At 37.2% G+C, this 18,323-nt stretch overlaps 1 protein-coding gene across 2 annotated transcripts in view; it reads left to right on the forward strand.

Annotated features, from left to right (window-relative positions):
• LOC117929459 overlaps positions 1 to 18,074 on the forward strand; it is a 185,801-nt gene extending 167,727 nt beyond the window's left edge. For both annotated transcript variants that reach the window (XM_034849741.1, XM_034849748.1), the window contains 9 exons: positions 417 to 543; positions 11,812 to 12,033; positions 12,114 to 12,473; positions 12,855 to 13,013; positions 13,133 to 13,417; positions 13,493 to 13,708; positions 13,798 to 13,850; positions 14,513 to 14,621; positions 17,232 to 18,074. In XM_034849741.1, coding sequence (XP_034705632.1) covers positions 417 to 543; positions 11,812 to 12,033; positions 12,114 to 12,473; positions 12,855 to 13,013; positions 13,133 to 13,417; positions 13,493 to 13,708; positions 13,798 to 13,850; positions 14,513 to 14,621; positions 17,232 to 17,579 — 1,879 coding nt within the window. In that variant the 3' untranslated portion in view covers positions 17,580 to 18,074. The remainder of the gene's footprint in view (positions 1 to 416; positions 544 to 11,811; positions 12,034 to 12,113; positions 12,474 to 12,854; positions 13,014 to 13,132; positions 13,418 to 13,492; positions 13,709 to 13,797; positions 13,851 to 14,512; positions 14,622 to 17,231) is intronic.
• The last annotated feature ends 249 nt before the right edge of the window (positions 18,075 to 18,323 follow it).

Below are 18,323 nucleotides of genomic sequence, written 5' to 3' on the forward strand. Positions count from 1 at the left end.
GGGAAAGGAACTCTAATTTTTTATATATTGATATGTTCAAGGATTTATTATTACCATTTAGTCATTTATCACATTTCTATTGTAACAGTGTATTATAGGGTGGGAGATGGGTACAGTTAACAGATGCAAGCATGTTAAAATAGCTTTATAACATGTTAAAAATGGTGGTATATGTTACATGTATTAAATATGGGGAAATAATACTGGTAATACAATTCGAAATCATTTAATCAGTACCTTGATTTGAATTTGTAAGCACAATGACGGATGAGAATCTTTCCAGAAATACCCAAACTGATTAAAAGGAAAGTGGACTTTACCAATTGTCTATTGAAATATTATATGTATTAGTGGCACGGCAATTGCTTGAAGATTGGAATGGAAATATGATGAGCACTTGTCTTAAATTTTTTCAGCCTAATAGATGTTTCAGAAGTAAGGCTGAAGGTGTCTTTGGAGACAGCACCAACTCAAAGACCACATGGGGTTCTAGGGATGTGGAGCCCTATTCTGTCAGCTGTGGGAAATGCATTCAAAATTCAGGTCAGATTCTTAATTCAGCTGGAAGAGTGAAGCTTATTTCATATTGCTAATTCAGCTGAAGGAGTGGAACTTATTTCATGTCACGTACTGGCATTCTTTTTTTCTTTTTAATGATAGGTAAAAAAGTCCAAATGGAGTTATTCTACCTTATTTTATGATAGCAAGTGATGGAAATTTGACCCAAACCCAACTTTTATTGTTTGAAACAAAACCTACTCCTATTTAAGACAATCTCCTTCTCTGGTTTATATTTGAAGGTCTAAGTTGTTAGTAGATGTAATCCCAAAATTTGTTATTTGGTGGCCTAAGATGTTAAGCGTTCTAAGCAGAATTTTGTACCATTCAATGTTACATTAATGGGGAGCACTCAACAAGAGTGATCCATTGTGATATCTTCATTAAAAAAAAGCATATGGTAATTATTATATTTTACAATGTCCTACCTGTTTGGCTTGAGCCCTTTCAAAAGGTGGCAAGTTATGAAGTCCTTATATATCATGTTCAGAAACCTTTGTGGTTTTGAAAGTAATTCTGCTCATTAAAATGCTCAAAATATGTACACCACCCTAGATCATCTCAATCAACTGTTTCAAACTACACTGCCCTGGTCCTTTCTTATCTTTTCTAGCCGAGGACATAGATTAATTTAATTAAGAAAAAGTGGATTGATAATGCATGGTAGACTGATGGAAGCGTATATGTTTTTTGGATTCTTTCTATTTTCTTTGAATTAGGTATTATTAAGTAGGTAGTCAAAGAGTCAATCTAGGTTATGTCAAAACACTAAATCATTCTAGGAAGTACAAGGAATATTATAGTTCTACAAAACATACATAGGTAGTTGAAAGCTGAGAATATGAAGGTCTCAGAGGGGGGTATGTAATCAGTTTTTTTTTTTTTTTCTAAAAACCAAAGAAAAGGAAAAGGAATAGGAATTTTCAAGATTTTCTTTTGACAAGAAAGGCTGTTTCAAGCATTGGAAGATTAGGTTTGAGGAGTCAACCTTGTGGCATCTTCCAGTCCCTCTACCGCTGCATATTGCGCGAGAAGTCAGCAATCTGCCACCAACTTGTTACAGCACTTGGTTTACATCCTAGTCCCAAAGTTTGCCAATGTCTTCATATGCTGTGTTTTTCTTGCTCCTCTATTGAAATTTGTACCCAAAAGTCTTCAGTATAAGAACTCAAAGCAGTAATTAGAAATCTGAACAATTTGTTCTTTGTTGATTTGATTGAATTACAATATATTTATACAAGTTGCACACATTAAGGAAAAAAAAGGGGGCATAGGTTATGTAAGAAAATAAAAACAAATTCCTACAATTACTCTTAACTTTCCTATCTTACTATAAATATAGAGATATGATTTGACTTTCAATTCAAATCCCATGATTTCAGTCCATAATCAAATCAGAAAAATATTCCATATTTTCCAACACTCCGACTCAAGTTGCTGCATAGATATCATATATTTTCAACTTGTGTATTACAGAATGAAAGTTGCCGTTTATGATTGCTTTGTGAAGACGTCTACTAGTTGTTGTTTAGTAGACATAAAATCAGTTACAAGCTGTCTCAATTTTCTCCTTTATGAAGTGTTTGCCCACCTCCACATGCTTAATTCTATTGTGTTAGACCAGGTTGTGAGCAATACTGATGGCAATTGTACTATCACAATTGGTAGTTTCCAGTCCTTTAGGCCCCAATCTTAGCTCTTTGAGAAGATTTTTAATCCACAATACTTCACAAATTCCCTAAGCTAATGCACGAAACTCAACTTCAGCACTTGATCGTGTTACAACAGCTAGAGATAAAAAGATTCTAACTGAATTCATCCTAGCCACCAAAGCAAATGTTTCTTGGTAATCAATGCTAAGAGTTTGAGTGTGTCCCTTAGCTAATCTTGTCTTGTATCTCTCAATGAAGCCATTAGCCTTATATTTGATTATAAAAACCCATTTGCATCCTATGGATTTCTTTTCACTAGGCAAATCAACTACTTCCCAAGTTTCATTTTTATGAAGTGCTCTCATTTCCTCAAACACGACATCCATCCATTTAGGATCTCTTGGAGCTTCTTGTATATTTTATGGTACAGTTTCTAATGACAAGGTAGTGGTAAAAGCTTTATAAGTATGGCCAAGACAGTAGTAGGAGGCAAAGTAGGCTACAGGATATTTGGTGAAAGCATGCTAGACTTAATGAAAGAACTACATGAAGAAATCAAGTTCAAGATTGAGGATTTGAATGCTAAGTATAAAAAATATGGAAACCAAAAGAGACGCAACCAATTATATCTATCTAAATTAACGTTTTATGGTACACAATAGTCATTTTAAGAACAATGCCAAGGACGTTGAAGGTCTCTATGGAGAGGAAGACCTCTTGGTTAGGTTCGAAGGTGAGGCTGGGGGAAAATGGTGTTCGCTTACAGAGCACAATAGAGGCTCTGCTTTCGCCTTAGGATTTGAGAAGGAAGAGGTTGGTTGGATGATAGAACATTTGACAAAGGCCATTGAGATGAAGAATTTCATGGGTTTCAACAGAAAATTAAGAGAAAAAACCAGAGTCCATTTAATGGAGGTTTTCTTCAACAATCATGGTAGGTTTATAAGGCTCTCAGAGTTCACTTCTAACAAAAAGTCAACTTTCCTGGTAACACCTGAGGGAGAGAATGGTAGAGGATGGGAAAATCTAAAGATTGCGTTGTCTTCAATGTTGGTGGTCCCCTCCTCGAGTATTGTTGAAAAGGAAAGACAATGCAGGAAAGAAGGGACTTTTCACAAACATGTGGGTCCTTTGTGTCGGTCCTTCGTGAATGTAGTCAAAGAAGAAGGACAGAGGAGAGGAGGCCTTATTCCAGTCGGGAGATCGGCGAGAGCTATGGTGTGCGAATGTCATGTTGGTTCTGTTAACTGGGCTGAGGTTGGTCGGGCTTTGGCGAAAAGATTAGGGCATAAATGTGTGGTGACTATCGTCCCCTTCTCCGGTGGAAAAGGATTATTTTTAGTGGAAACCATAGAGGAAGCTTCATCACTCCACGATTTAAGGTTAATCAGGATCAAGGGTGGGCCTACAGTCTTGTTAAGAAGATGGTCGCCAAAGGAAAATTCAGTAATAGAGGAGAAATTCAAAGAAGATTGGATAGAATTACGGGGTTCGCCATTTCATTTATGGTCTGAGGTACATCTGAAGAAAATTATGGAGCAGTCGGGGACGGTGACAGAGATTGATTGGCAAACGATAAAACTGTTTGATCTTAGTAAGGCGAAGGTGAGAGTTGTAGTGACGAAACGATCAATTCTCCCAGCGTTGATCAAGGTATTAGATGGAGGATGGAAGTTCACAGTTTCAGTTGCAGTGGTTGGAGAGGAAGACGTTGGACGAGGAAGAGAAATGGGTGAGTCAACTCGGCAAAAGCTTGAACCTCACTCGTGGACAGGTGGCGGAAAGAGAGCTGAGGAGGCTAAATCAATGGTTGTAGGTAGGTCTTCTGATGGGGCAGTTGGCAGAATGAATGAGGGAAAAGTTTGTCAAAAGGTTGAATTTGCTCCTGTGGGGACACATGGCAAGAGAAGACCGACAGTGGGGAACAACTGGTCCCAACCATCCCAATCTTTCAGTTTGAATTCAAATATTATGAGAACAGGGTATGCCGGGACAAGGCAGGATGGAGATGTTTGGGCTAGAGGGGACAAAGCCCAATCAAATGTTGAGGATGGGCTTCGGGCCTCCAAACAAGGGAGAAAGGCCCAATCTCCTCTTAAGCCCAATCCACAAGTTGAAACTGATATGGGCCGGAAGAGGGGAGTTTCTTTAATTGGCCCGCTTTCGTTGTTGGGCCAAGAAATGGGAGGCAAACAGCCCATCTCTGCGAAGCGCTCTTTACACAGAGATGACCCATCTGGAAAAGTCTTTTCTTAAGGCTCATTTTCTATCAAAAGGGAATGAGAAATTGTGCAACTTCTCTAAAGGTGAAGACAGAGCAGGTTTTAAGGGTTTTGCGGGTCTTCCTTATTAGTCGAGGTTTTTCCTTCTTATCCAGTAACCAGAGAAAAATGACTCAACTCTGAGGGGTCTTGTAGAATGATGGCAATGGAAAACCTTGAAGTATCTTCTTATCAACATTCTCAGTCATCTCTGTCTCTTCTTCCCCCTCCCTCTGGCTTGGCTCTTCCATACCTGAGTCCTTCTGTTCCCGTTCTTCCCAATTCAGCCATTCAATCTCAGTTTCCTACGAAACCTTGAGTTACTCATGAAATTTTTTCCCAAAAAAATGACGATGGGGCTTTTTGTCTTGGGTTTGTTGGCAATCCTAACCGAGATGTTGCGGTGCCCCAATTAGCTAGTCTGAACCATTTTGTCCGAGTTTTAAATCCTTTAATCCCAATCCCAGCTCGCCTCTTGGGGCCCCCAATCTGGTTACAATTAGCCAGGGTGATGCGGAGTCCCCCCCAATGGGTGGGTTCCAAATTGAAGGTCTTTCCCCCAACAAAATGGCCAAAGTTTGTGAGGTCTTAAGTTCTCTGGACATTAAGGTGTATTCAAGGCGGAAGAACAGATTTTACACAGATAGTTGAGATCTGTTGGCGTTGGTTTGGAGGTTTAGGGTCAATAAGGTGTATTTATGAAAATCATCAGTTGGAATACTAGGGGTTTGGGTTCTAGGAAAAAACGAAGGGTGGTTAAGGATTTTTTAAGGCTCAAGAATCCCGATGTAGTGGTGTTTCAAGAAACAAAAAGAGAGGTGTGCGACAGAAGGTTTGTAGGTAGTGTCTGGTCAGTTAGGAATAAGGAGTGGGCTACTCTTCCAGCGTGCGGGGCTTTAGGGTGGATTTTGATCATTTGGGACTCAAAGAAATTGTGCAGTGAGGAGGTGGTAATCGGATATTTTTCTGTTTCAGTCAAGTTTTTGTTGGATGGATGCGGACCCTTGTGGCTGTCCATAGTTTATGGCCCAAACAGTCCCTTACTTAGGAAGGATTTTTGGGTGGAGCTGTTAGACATTTTTGGCCTTTCTTATCCATTATGGTGTGTGGGCGGTGATTTTAATGTTCTAAGGAGAAGTTCAGAAAAATTGGGTGGCTCTAGTTTCACTTCTGGCATGAGGGATTTTGATGGTTTTATAAGAGATTGTGAATTAATTGATCTCCCTTTACGAAATGCCCCTTTCACTTGGTCAAACATGCAAGAGTCACCGATGTGCAAGAGATTGGATTGGGTTTCTATATTCAAATGAGTGGGAGTTTTTCTTCCCTCAAAGCCTTCAAGAAGTTTTTCCTAGATGGACATCCGATCATTGGCCGATTGTTTTGGATACCAATCCTTTCAAGTGGGGCCCAACACCTTTTAGGTTTGAGAATATGTGGCTACAACATCCAAGTTTTAAAGAGTGCTTTAGTAGTTGGTGGAGAGAATTTGAAGGCAATGGTTGGGAAGGTCACAGGTTCATGAGGAAGTTACAATTTGTTAAGGTAAAATTGAAAGGTTGGAATAAGAATACTTTTGGAATGCTAAAGGAAAGGAAAAAAGGCATCTTGGATGAAATATCTAACATTGATGCCATTGAGCAAGAAAGGTTCTCTCTTCTAATCTTTTTGCTCAAAGAGTTTTAAGAAAAGGGAGCTAGAGGAATTAATATTGAGGGAAGAAATTCATTGGAGAGAAAAAGCTAAGGTGAAATGGGTTAAAGACGGGGATTGCAATTCAAAGTTTTTTCATAAAGTGGCTAATGGCAGACGAAACAGGAATTTCATCAAGTTTTTGGAGAATGAAAGAGGCTTGGTGTTAGATAATTCCGGGAACATCACAGAGGAGATCTTACTATATTTTAAAAAACTCTACTCGAGTCCTCCTGGAAAGTCTTGGAGAGTCGAAGGCATAAATTGGTCCCCAATCTCATAAGAGAGTGCGTCTAAGTTGGATTCCCCTTTCTCCGAAGAAGAGATCTTTAATGCCATTTTCCAGTTAGATAGGGATAAGGCATCGGGGCCTAATGGTTTTACCATTGCAGTGTTTCAAGATTGTTGGGATGTGATCAAGGAAGACTTAATGAGGGTGTTTGCAGAGTTTCACAATAGCGGGATTATTAATCAAAGCACCAATGCCTCCTTCATAGTTCTTTTGCCCAAAAAAATCCAGACAAAGAAGATTTCAGATTTTAGACCTATTAGCTTGATCACTTGCCTATATAAGGTAATAGTCAAAGTTCTATCAGGGCGATTAAGAGGAGTACTACACGAAACTATCGACGCTACTCAAGGTGCTTTTGTTCAAGGGAGATAAATTTTGAATGCAGTTCTTATAGCCAATGAGATGGTGGATGAGAAAAGGCAATCAGGGGAGGAAGGGGTTGCCTTCAAAATTGACTTTGAAAAGGCTTATGACCATGTGAATTGGGATTTTTTGGATCACGTGTTGGAGAAGAAGAGGTTTAGTCCTAAATGGAGGAATTGGATGAGAAGTTGTCTATCTTCGATCTCTTACTCTATTCTAGTGAATGGAAATGCCGAAGGGTGGGTCAAGGCATCTAGAGGATTAAGGCAAGGTGACCTTTTATCCCATTGTTTGTTCACTATTGTCACAGATGTGTTGAGTAGAATGATGTTGAAAGCTGAAAAAAGAAGTTTGTTGGAGGGCTTCAGGGTAGGTAGGAATAGAACTAGGGTGTCTCATCTACAATTTGCATATGACACCATCTTCTTTTCTAACTCTTGCGCGGAAGAACTGCAAACTCTTAAGAGTTTATTGTTAGTGTTTGGGCAAATTTCTGGGCTTAAGGTCAATCTTGACAAGAGTAATCTTTTTGGCATCAACCTTGATCAGAATCATCTCTCTAGGCTAGCCTTGTTGCTTGATTGCAAGGCTTCTGATTGGCCCATACTCTACCTGGGTCTTCCTTTGGGAGGGAACCCAATTGCTTGCGGATTTTGGTATCCAATGACTGAGAGAATCTCAAGGAGATTAAACGGGTGGCAAAAGGCTTACTTATCTTTCGGAAGTAGGATAACTCTTATCCACTCTTGCCTTTCCCATATTCCTAGTTACTTTCTCTCTCTATTTAAGATTCCCGCTTCAGTGGCTGCAAAAATTGAGAGATTACAAAGGGATTTCCTTTGGTCAGGGGTTGGGGAAGGTAAAAGAGATCATCTTGTTAGTTGGGATGTAGTGTGTAGGCCGAGGGTAAAAGGGGGTTTGGGGTTTGGGAAAATTTCTTTAAGGAATCTCACTCTTTTAGGGCAGTGGTTGTGGAGGTATCCTAAAGAGAGTACAACTCTGTGGCATCAGGTCATTCTAAGCATTTATGGGACACATACAAATGGTTGGGATGCCAACACTTTAGTCAGATGGTCACATCGTTGTCCTTGGAAGGCTATTGCACAAGTCTTTCAAGAATTTTCCAAGTTTACTCGGTTTGTGGTAGGAAATGGGGAAAGAATTCGCTTTTGGGAAGATTTGTGGTGGGTGGACCAGCCTTTGAAATCCCAATATCCAAGACTATTTAGAGTAGTCACGGATAAAAATAGTCTTATTTCTTCAATTCTCGGTTCTGCTTGCCCTTTCTCTTGGAACTTTAATTTCCGTCGTAATCTTTCCGATTTTGAGATAGAAGATCTAGAATGCCTCATGCGATCTCTTCATTGTATGCATTTATCCACCTCGGCTTCAGATGCGAGATCCTAGTCTTTATCTTCTTCAAGATTGTTTACAGTCAAGTCATTCTTTATAGCCTTGTCCCAAGTGCCCGATTTATTTCCTTGTTTTCCTACTAAGTTTGTATGGAATTCTCAAGCCCCTTTCAAAGTCAAGTCCTTTGTCTGGTTAGTGGCACATAAGAAGGTAAACACTAATGACTTGCTACAATTGAGAAGACCCTACAAAGCTCTTAGTCTTGACATTTGTAAGTTGTGCATGAGGCAAGGAGAATCAGCAGATCATTTTTTCCTACATTGTTCCTTATTCATGGGGTTGTGGTACAGGTTATTTCAGCTAGCCAAGATGGATTGGGTTCCTCCAAGAAGCATTTCAGACATGATGTCTATCAATTATAAAGGTTTTGGCACTTCCAAAAGAGGGATAGTTTTGTGGCAAAATGCGTGCATTGCTTTAATTTGGGTAGTGTGGCGAGAAAGAAATGCTAGGATATTTGAGGACAAAACTAGGAATTTAGAGAATTTATGGGATTCCATTCACTTCCTAGCTTCTCTTTGGGCTTATTGTTCTGTGGTTTTTAAGGGCATTCCCCTTAACGTGTTACAAATAGATTGGCTAGCAGTGTGTAGTTCCAACGAGATGGTCTAGCCAAGAGAGTTTGTTCGTAGTTTTCATAGTGTAGTTTCTTGTTCTTTTATTGTGTTGTTTAGTTTTATCTTTGGTGGAAGGATTCCTCATCCTTCTTTTGTACGTCTTATTCTTTCAATATATATATTTGTTGTTTCCTATCAAAAAAAAAAAAAGACGCAACCAAAGCTTTGAAGAAAGAGACATGGTGATAGGATGCCTACACAAGGAAAGATTTCTAACTAACTCTTATTCCAAGCTAAGCAAAAGAAAGAAAGGACCCTACAAAATCATTTAGAAAATTGGGGGAGAATGCCTATGTATTTAATTTGCCAAAAAATATGTGAATAAATTCAATTTCAATATTTCAATTTATATACATACAATAGTGAGAAAGTAAAAGAAGAATGCGTTTGGTAGTGATTTTAGAAAACATTTCTAGTATTTCTAACACTTGAATGATACAAATTTTAAAGTGTTAAAAAAATTTATTTTCCAAAAGAAATATGTTAAGTAATTATCCATAATTTTTTTTTTTTCCAGTTTATGCAAAGGTATTTTTCCAGATTTCTCCTAAATAAATCCTCGCTCCAACGGTGTCTGGAGCAACCTAGTTTTAGTCTAGTTGGATAGTAGTTATATTAGTTTTTTGTTTTTCATCAATGTTATAACCCTCATTTCATGCCTACAGTCGTATATTTCCTAGAATTTTTGGTGTTGTAGCCTTTGTTCACATCCATGCTCACCACAGAACAAAACTTGATTCTAAATTAAGTGTGTATTTGTTGGCTATTCTCTTATCAAAAAAGGGAGATAAGTGTTATTATTCAACTTCAAGGAAATTTTTTGTCTATAGATGTTACCTTCTGTGAGAGTCAACCATTTTTTCTCAACCTTATCTTTAAAGGGAGCCATTTTCAATAGAAGGAATCTTTTCCAAGTTTGTTGACTCCAGACACTTAAATTGATTTATTCTTAACTCTGATCTAGTGTTTGTTCTTGTGTCAAGTTCTCTTAATCATTCCCCGAGTCATCCTCCAAACTCACCCAAGCCCACTAGCTCTAAACTAGGGGTTTCTCAATCCGTTATTCTTGATTTTATCATTCAAAGGAGAGAGGAAGAGATATGCTACACCACTCAAGTTTACTCTAAGAAAATATAGTCTACTCCTTAACCTATGAGTGCTACTCCAATTATCAACTCTAAAGAAGGTACTAAAACCTAAGTTCTGATGTGTTCTATACTCTTCATTACAAAAGGTAAAAGACATTGTACCAACACCCTTTGACCAACTTTGTTTCATTTGATAACCTTTCTACATCTCAGAGTGTTTTACCAAGCTTGACTCTATTGGCATACTCAAAAACTATTCAAGAGGCCTTAAGGGATTAGAATAGGAAAAGAAACAATTCGTGTTGCTAGGTTGAGTGTTGAAGCACTTTTGGGTGTGTGGACTGCATGAGTTTCTCTTGATAAAAATTATTCTTAATGATTGTAGAGTAAGTTGGGAAGGTCCTATGAACACTCTATGACAAGAAGTTGGCTATCAGTATAGCCCACAATCCAATTCAACATGACCAAACCAAGTAGGTTGAAGTTTATCATCATTTCTTCAAGGAGAAACTTGATAGATGGCTAACATATTGACCAAAGGACTTGCAGCTCAACCTGTCTAATCTATCATAAACAAGTTGAGAAGGAAGAACATTATACATTAGCTTGAGAGGAAGTGCTAGAGAATCGGTGTAGTTATTATTGGATTATACAACCTATATAATCTGGGATTTAATTGAATTTGTTTCTTATTTTGTACACTTAATTTATTTCCCATAATTAGTGGTTGATTTGGTGGAATAATTCTAGGTCTAGAATTGTGTAAATTTCTTTTCTTTTTCACATTGTAAACTTTTTGAATATGTTGTAAAGATATCCAGTGAATATACAAGTATAATTATCATTCTTTCTTTTCAGTTACCATGTTACCTAGGATAGTTGATATATTTTAGGGAAAAAGCCTAACAAATAGAGGTTCATTTCCAAATTTCTAATACTAAGACGGCAATTTATGTGAGCTCTTAGCTTTTGGAGAAGCTTGTTATTAGGGGGATTAATTCTAGAATGATTATTGCTCTAGAGCCTTTATTCAAATACTGTTGTTGTCTTGGGTGTCAGCAACCTTCTTATGGAGTAGAATTGCTTGGAAATTATTTTGTGGACACCTTGTCATCTTTCTCATTAGATGAGGAGGATAATGGGTCTTTCCAGAGATTGTTTTGCCTCTTGCTTGAAGACTAGATTTACAAACCAGACAGCTGATTGCTTGGTTAAGAGGAGCACTAGATCCTTCAAGACCTCTATTGGATGCTGTACAAGAATATTCAAAGAATAAAATCAATATTCAGAGAATAAAATAATAAATCTACAAGATTTTTGACAGAAACACGTATTCTCCTTGATGGTTTTGAGGCCTTAGGTGGCTGCTTTGTATTTTTGTCCACTCTCTTTTGTTGTGCTTTGGTTTATTTTTTGAAAGATATCGCTTCCTTCTATCTTCTATGGTTTTAATAAATCTACTTTAATGGCTTTAATATTATTATTTGATGACGACTTTTCATATTTTGCAAATTGCCTTAATAGGACCATCTTTGTTGCGACATACGCTAACAAGCATGTGTCACATTTCATTTAAAAGGCTACTTTGATAACCTATGGTAGAAGTATGAGGCTCAAATGCATAGTGTTTTCATATTTATTAATAATTACTAGTGTTGTCCAATCCATTTTCATAAATTTTGATGTAAATTGTGTGTCTTCCCCAGTTCCATTTACAAACCTGTCAAGTGTTCACCCAATTTCTCATAATATTCCCATTGTTTTAATGATGGTTTTTTAGGGATTCCCTTTTAGGAAGATTATAATTGATATTATAGTGTTTTCTAGAATGATGTAACTTCTGCTCCATTATAACTCTGCATTCCTCTATTTCAGGTGCATTTAAGGAAAGTGATGCACAGAGACAGATTCATGCGGAAAAGTTCTGTCATTCCTGCCATTGGAAACCGCATTTGGAGAGATCTTATCCATAATCCTTTACATTTGATATTTTCTGTAGATGTACTTGGTGCAGCAAGCTCAACGTTGGCTTCTCTTAGTAAAGGGTTTGCTGAGCTCTCAACAGATGGACAGTTTCTACAATTACGTTCAAAGCAGGTAATTTTTCTTTTTCTTTGTTTAATCAATAGTTATGAATGCAATATGAATTGGAAAATGTGACTGCAACATAATTTCAGGTGTGGTCAAGGAGAATTACTGGGGTGGGTGATGGAATTATCCAAGGAACAGAAGCTCTTGCACAAGGTGTTGCGTTTGGAGTATCTGGAGTAGTGACAAAGCCTGTGGAGAGTGCAAGACAGAATGGCCTCCTAGGACTTGCTCATGGTCTTGGACGAGGTTTCCTGGGATTCATTGTACAGCCAGTTAGTGGAGCTTTAGATTTTTTCTCATTGACTGTTGATGGAATTGGTGCAAGTTGTTCCAGATGCTTAGAGGTTTTGAATAACAAGACCACCTTCCAGAGAATCAGAAACCCCCGGGCTATTCGTGCTGATGGTGTTCTTAGGGAGTATTCTGAGAGAGAAGCTGTTGGACAGGTAGACTTTCTCCACACTGATTCTTTTTGGCCCATAATTCCACATTCCAAAGAGCTAGAGAGAATTTAATACATATAATTTCCGCTTATGATATTGTAATCACTACTTTCTCTCTCTATCTCTCGGCCCATAATTCCACATTCGAAAGAGCGTATGTTATTGTAAACAGTACTGGTTAAGATCCATGTAACATTTAATGGCTTATAATTTTAGGATGTAGTTTTTTAAGATATTTTTACCTCTTACTAGGTCAGGAACATAGCAGAGTAAAATAAAAATGTTGGCCTATTTTAAAGTGTAACTAAATGTTAGCTATTTGATCCCTCATAATAAAAGATTTGTGTACCCAGTTCCTGATATGTATCTTTTTATTGTTTCTAGATGGTACTTTACCTTGCAGAAGCAAGCCGCCATTTTGGCTGTACTGAAATATTCAAGGAGCCCTCAAAATTTGCCTGGTCTGATTACTATGAAGACCACTTTTCCGTGCCTTACCAAAGAATTGCTTTAATAACCAATAAGCGAGTCATGCTGCTGCAGGTTAGGCTCAGGAACTTAACATTACATACTTCTACTCTATTCACTCTTGCTCTATTGATTACATTGAATGTCTTTGTCTGATTGACATGCTGTTCCCTTTTTTCTCTGCTTTTATCTAGTGTCTGGCTCCAGATAAGATGGATAAGAAACCTTGCAAGATTATTTGGGATGTCCCCTGGGAAGAACTCATGGCAGTGGAGTTGGCAAAAGCAGGCTCTCCCAGACCCTCTCACTTAATTCTCCACCTCAGAAATTTTAAGAGATCAGAAAACTTTGCTCGAGTCATTAAGTGCAGTGTTGAAGAAGAATCAAGTGAAGGGGAACCTCAAGCTGTTAAGATCTCTTCAGTAGTGCATAAGATGTGGAAAGCATTCCAGTCTGACATGAAAAGCCTGATTTTAAAGGTCATTGCTGTGTATGAATTGGAATTTACCTTGAGATGTCATATTGGCAACCCTAATATGATTCTCCACGTGCAGGTTCCTTCAAGCCAGAGACATGTGTATTTTGCTTGGAGTGAATCGCATGGAAAAGACCCATGTATGCAGAATAAATCCATTATTCAGTCAAGAGAGCTCTCTTCATTTTGTTCCACATCTGATGAAAGAAGATTTGTTAAACATAGTATCAACTTTTTGAAGATCTGGAGCAGCGAACAAAACTCAAAAGGTCGATGCACGCTGTGCAGGATGCAGGTATATAACTGCCTTCTTGCTGTGTCTATTTTCATTTTGAAATTTTAGTTAACTAGAATGTGTTAGTCTTAGTGTGTTTCATTCTTTAGATTTCAGAAGGTGATGGAATCTGCAGCATTTGGAGACCAGTCTGCCCTGACGGGTAACCACTAATCCCCTCACTATGGGCCTATATCACTTGTGTCTATTTTATTGTTTCTCCTCTTGTCAGCAACTGTTTAATTGTTTTAACTGGTTATAGGATTTGGAAGGAGGATCTGGAGGCCCAAATGTTCTCTTTAATATCTACCTAAATAAGTGTCATTCCCAATCCTCCCTTGTGAGGAATTGAGAGGCACATAATTGCCATCCCGAATACCATGTTCCAAAACCCCTGCCACCTCTCTCACCATATCACCACCATCCTGCTTCACTATCATTGGAATTTAATGGCATATCTAAGAGCTAAATTCAAGATTTTGGATACTTTAAATCCTAATGTTGAATATTCCATATAATTTTTATATTCCCACCAATCTTAATGTTCATATTTTGAGTTTGTCATATATTGCCTCAGTTTTCACTGCCTATGGGAAGTTAAGAATCAAGTCATTTTTACTTGAGTAAGAACTATGAGCTTAGACTTCTGCAACTGAGTAACTCTTTAACTTACATCTCGAGTCTTCTTCCAATTTACCTGAACCTTTTTCCATGGGTAGTGCTATTGCATTCAATTATTGGATTTCAAGAAAAAGGCTTCTATATCATCAGATATAGCTAGGATGTTATCATTTTTGAGATCTGAACGCAGTTTATTTTCCTCAGGTATGTCTCTATTGGGGATGTTGCTCGTGTTGGCTGCCACCCTCCAAATGTCGCTGCTGTTTATCATAATGTTGGCAAACGATTTGCCCTTCCAGTGGGTTATGACCTGGTAAGAACATTGAATCCCCCTACTCTTAACTCCCCTGGTGGGTCCCATTAAATCCATTACATAAATGCAACCAAATTTAGTCATATTTGAAGTCTAGAACATTTTAGGTGATATCTTAATTCTTCTATTGTTCTCCTAATAATATTAACTAAGTAATGCATCTTGGAAAGGCATGACTCTTTTTTGTTTTGATTGAATGGCTCTAATTCATTTCTTTTTCTGCTTCTATCTGAGTCTTAGCCTTTTAATCTCTATCAATCTTTAAAAAAAATGATTGTTAATAGAAACAAAATAGAAAGTGAATATCAGGATCGGCATGAACTCCTGTACAATTAGAACAAGCTATTCTGCAAATTGTACCTTCTTATAGATTTTTATCTTAAGGCTTATTGTCTTGTTTTCTATCTTCAGGAGTTTTATGAGTAAACCCCACCCACCCCCAACCTCCCCAAAAAAAAGAAGATAAATAAATAAAAAATAAAGTAAAATAAAATCTCTTTGTATGGTTAGGAGAAGCCATTCTACAATGTAACCTTATATATATTTTTTATCCTAAGGCTCTATACATTTAGGACAAGTTGTCTGCAAATTAAAACCTTTCTCTAAACATCTTATCTTGGTTCTCTCTCTCTCTCTCTCTCTCTCTCTGTTTCTACAGTTAAGAGAAGCTACCCTGCTAAATACAGTTCTTAAGGCTTATTGTGATATTTTTCTCATTTCAATGAATTTTATGGTTTAATGTTATCCCATTTGAGTATTCAGTCGTAACCACATTAGGTAGGGCAAACACACTGTGCAGACATGTTTATATCTATGCAGTTAAGAGAAGCTACTTTACTAAATATAACCTTTTATGAGTCAAATTTGTGTCTTCACATGTGACAACATTAGATAGACCTCAACCCCCAGCCCCCAACATTAGTCTTAATGAATCATATTTCATAAACTGTAACATTCTGACCTAAAGATATTGTCGTATTTTGTATTTCAATGGGTTTTATGCTTTGTGAGTCAAATTTGACTCTTCATATGCGATCACATTAGGTAGACCCCAGCACCAAATATTCTATCTCCTTTATTTACCCTTGTGGCTATAAATTGTCTTCTGGATTTAAGGCTTTTCTTCGGATTAAAAATTGTGCCTTTGTCACACCATGCTGGTTCTATGCCCAGCTGTAGGCAGCAGTCATCATGACGACAACCATATTTAAATCAACTTGTTGCTTTGAGTTAGCTTTTTCTTTCAGTTGCCTGCTATTGAGGTTTCATAGATAAAATGCACAAGCAAGACTAAGGGGTGGTTTATTTTTTAACTTAAAGTCTTAAAGCGAGTTGCTTTAAGATTTAATAAAGGTAAAAAAAATTTTACTTTTTCCATTGAGACAAAATTGTCTTAGAAAAAGTGATTAGTTAAAAAGCAAACAAATTTAAAAATGACTGAAGTCCATAGCAACATACTTAAAGACTATTGCGTACTGTTAAGACTTAAATTAAAGTCTATTTAGATTTAGATAAAAAATAAATAAATAAACATCACCTAACACTAACCCATTATTAGTAATATTTCGAATTTCCTATTTATCGTTGTGGCTTTAAGTCATTTTCTGGATTTAATGGTTTTCTTTGGTTTATTTTTATTTTTTTATAGGCAAAAAAATAATATTATGAACAGAGCCTAATCAAAAGAGGGGACACTAGAGTACACAAGGAGTATACAAAGGTGCCAAAAAGGCAATTAGATTGAGAGATTAACCAAAAAAAACACCTCTCTGGTTTAAATGTTGAGTTTTTGTCAATTACCAGGCTGGCCTCCAGTTCTATGTCTAATGGTATGCAGAAACCATCATGACAACATTGGTTCTGGAATCAACTTCTTGTTGTTCTTTGAACAAAGTCCATAAAAGAGTGCAATGGAAATGCAACCACACCCAAATTTGGCATTATCAGGATAATAATTAATCAGCCCTTCACCTAATTTAACCCAATCTAACCATGAAGTCACCTTTGACTTTTCTCATCTTACTAAGAAATATAGATGCAAATTGGAGAATCTTATATATCCATATTCATTTGTATAGAAGGAGATAATACTATCCATGATGGGATGGGTTTGAAGGGGCATCATCATTCAAAACCTTCAGTTTTACCCTATAGAAAGAAATAAAATGCATGAAAAAGTTTGATAATGCATTAAGCATTGGTCAAGAAGGCTGGGAGTGGAGAAAACAATTGAATATTTGATTAGTCCTCTAGATCAAAATACGATGTTTAGTCAACCTATCATACATCCATTTTGGATGTCAAGCAAAAATATCCAACTAATGATTGACAAAAAAGCCTTCTGACAAGTATGGAAAAAAGTACTTCTTGCTTTGTCATTTGTGATTGTACAAGACTTCAAAAATGAGATATCAAGTTCTAGGTGCTCCATTTTTTGATAAAAATGGAATGGGCACCTACAATCGTATAATTATTGAGTGAGTAACCTGATGGTGCATTAAATCTGTGTTAGCCAATACAGATAATTTTCTTTTTCGTGCCCCAAGTTATTTGTGCTCTTTGAGATGCTTGTTTACCATATCTTACATTATTATTATTTACTTTATGAAGGTGTGGAGAAACTGCCCAGATGACTACATAAACCCAGTGTCAATTTGGTATCCAAGGGCTCCAGAAGGATTTGTTTCTCTTGGATGTGTTGTTGTGGCAGATTTCATTGAACCAGAACCCAGTTTAGCATATTGTGTTGCAGAATCCCTTGCTGAGGAAACTGTATTTGAAGAACAAAAGGTATGGTCTGCACCTGATTCATACCCATGGGCATGTCATATTTATCAAGTCCAAAGTGATGCTCTCCATCTTGTGGCGCTAAGACAGCCTCAAGAAGAATCTGAATGGAAGCCCATGAGGGTTGTTGATGACTCCCAGCAACCTCTGCAACCTTCAGAAGCTGAATAAAGACTATGTTGCTATTGCAGTGGACTCTTGGTTTGGTTGTAGATGAGAGGTCTTTATCCAAGATTGATTTGATCTTCTCTTGGGCCTGCAGAAGCATCGCAGCTCTATGTAATGCCTTTGGCTTTGATCTCTCTTGGACTCGATACAAGCAAAACAGTAGCTATGTGTAATTTTTGCATCTGGAACAATTCGTCTGATTCCTCAAAATCATAGGATTCATTTTCTACAACTTCATGTGCATGAAATTTGTGAGCTGTGAGTGTCTTGTGCATAAAATTACACACTTGTAATTTGTATACAACAGTTGGGAGAGAGTAATTTTAAAGAAAATCGAAGCAAGCATCTTTTATGGAGCTGGTTTCATCAAGTTTGGTCGAACTGTGCATCTGTCCAGAGTATTACTGTAATGGATATACAACAATTGTGAGGTACAGGAATAATAATTTTGAGGAAATAAAAAGAATATTTGTTTGAACATGCATGGTTTTTTGGTTTCATAGACGTGTTGTGATATGACTCTTTGTGATTTTTAACAAGCTAGTGAGGTCAAATTTCACTCTTATTAAGATTTTGATTCCTCTTTTCTACGTTGTGTTATGATTTATCTTCATTCTCATCTTATTTGCATTCATATTCTTTTATACCAGACACTATAGTTTCTGACTATTACCGTTTGCTTTAGTTTCTGACTTTAACCATTTGCTTTGAAGTTTTTTGTTCTTCAATTCCAAGTACACTTCCTTG

The sequence above is a fragment of the Vitis riparia genome, chromosome 2 (genome assembly GCF_004353265.1).
Source record: "Vitis riparia cultivar Riparia Gloire de Montpellier isolate 1030 chromosome 2, EGFV_Vit.rip_1.0, whole genome shotgun sequence".
NCBI classification, from domain to species: domain Eukaryota; kingdom Viridiplantae; phylum Streptophyta; class Magnoliopsida; order Vitales; family Vitaceae; genus Vitis; species Vitis riparia.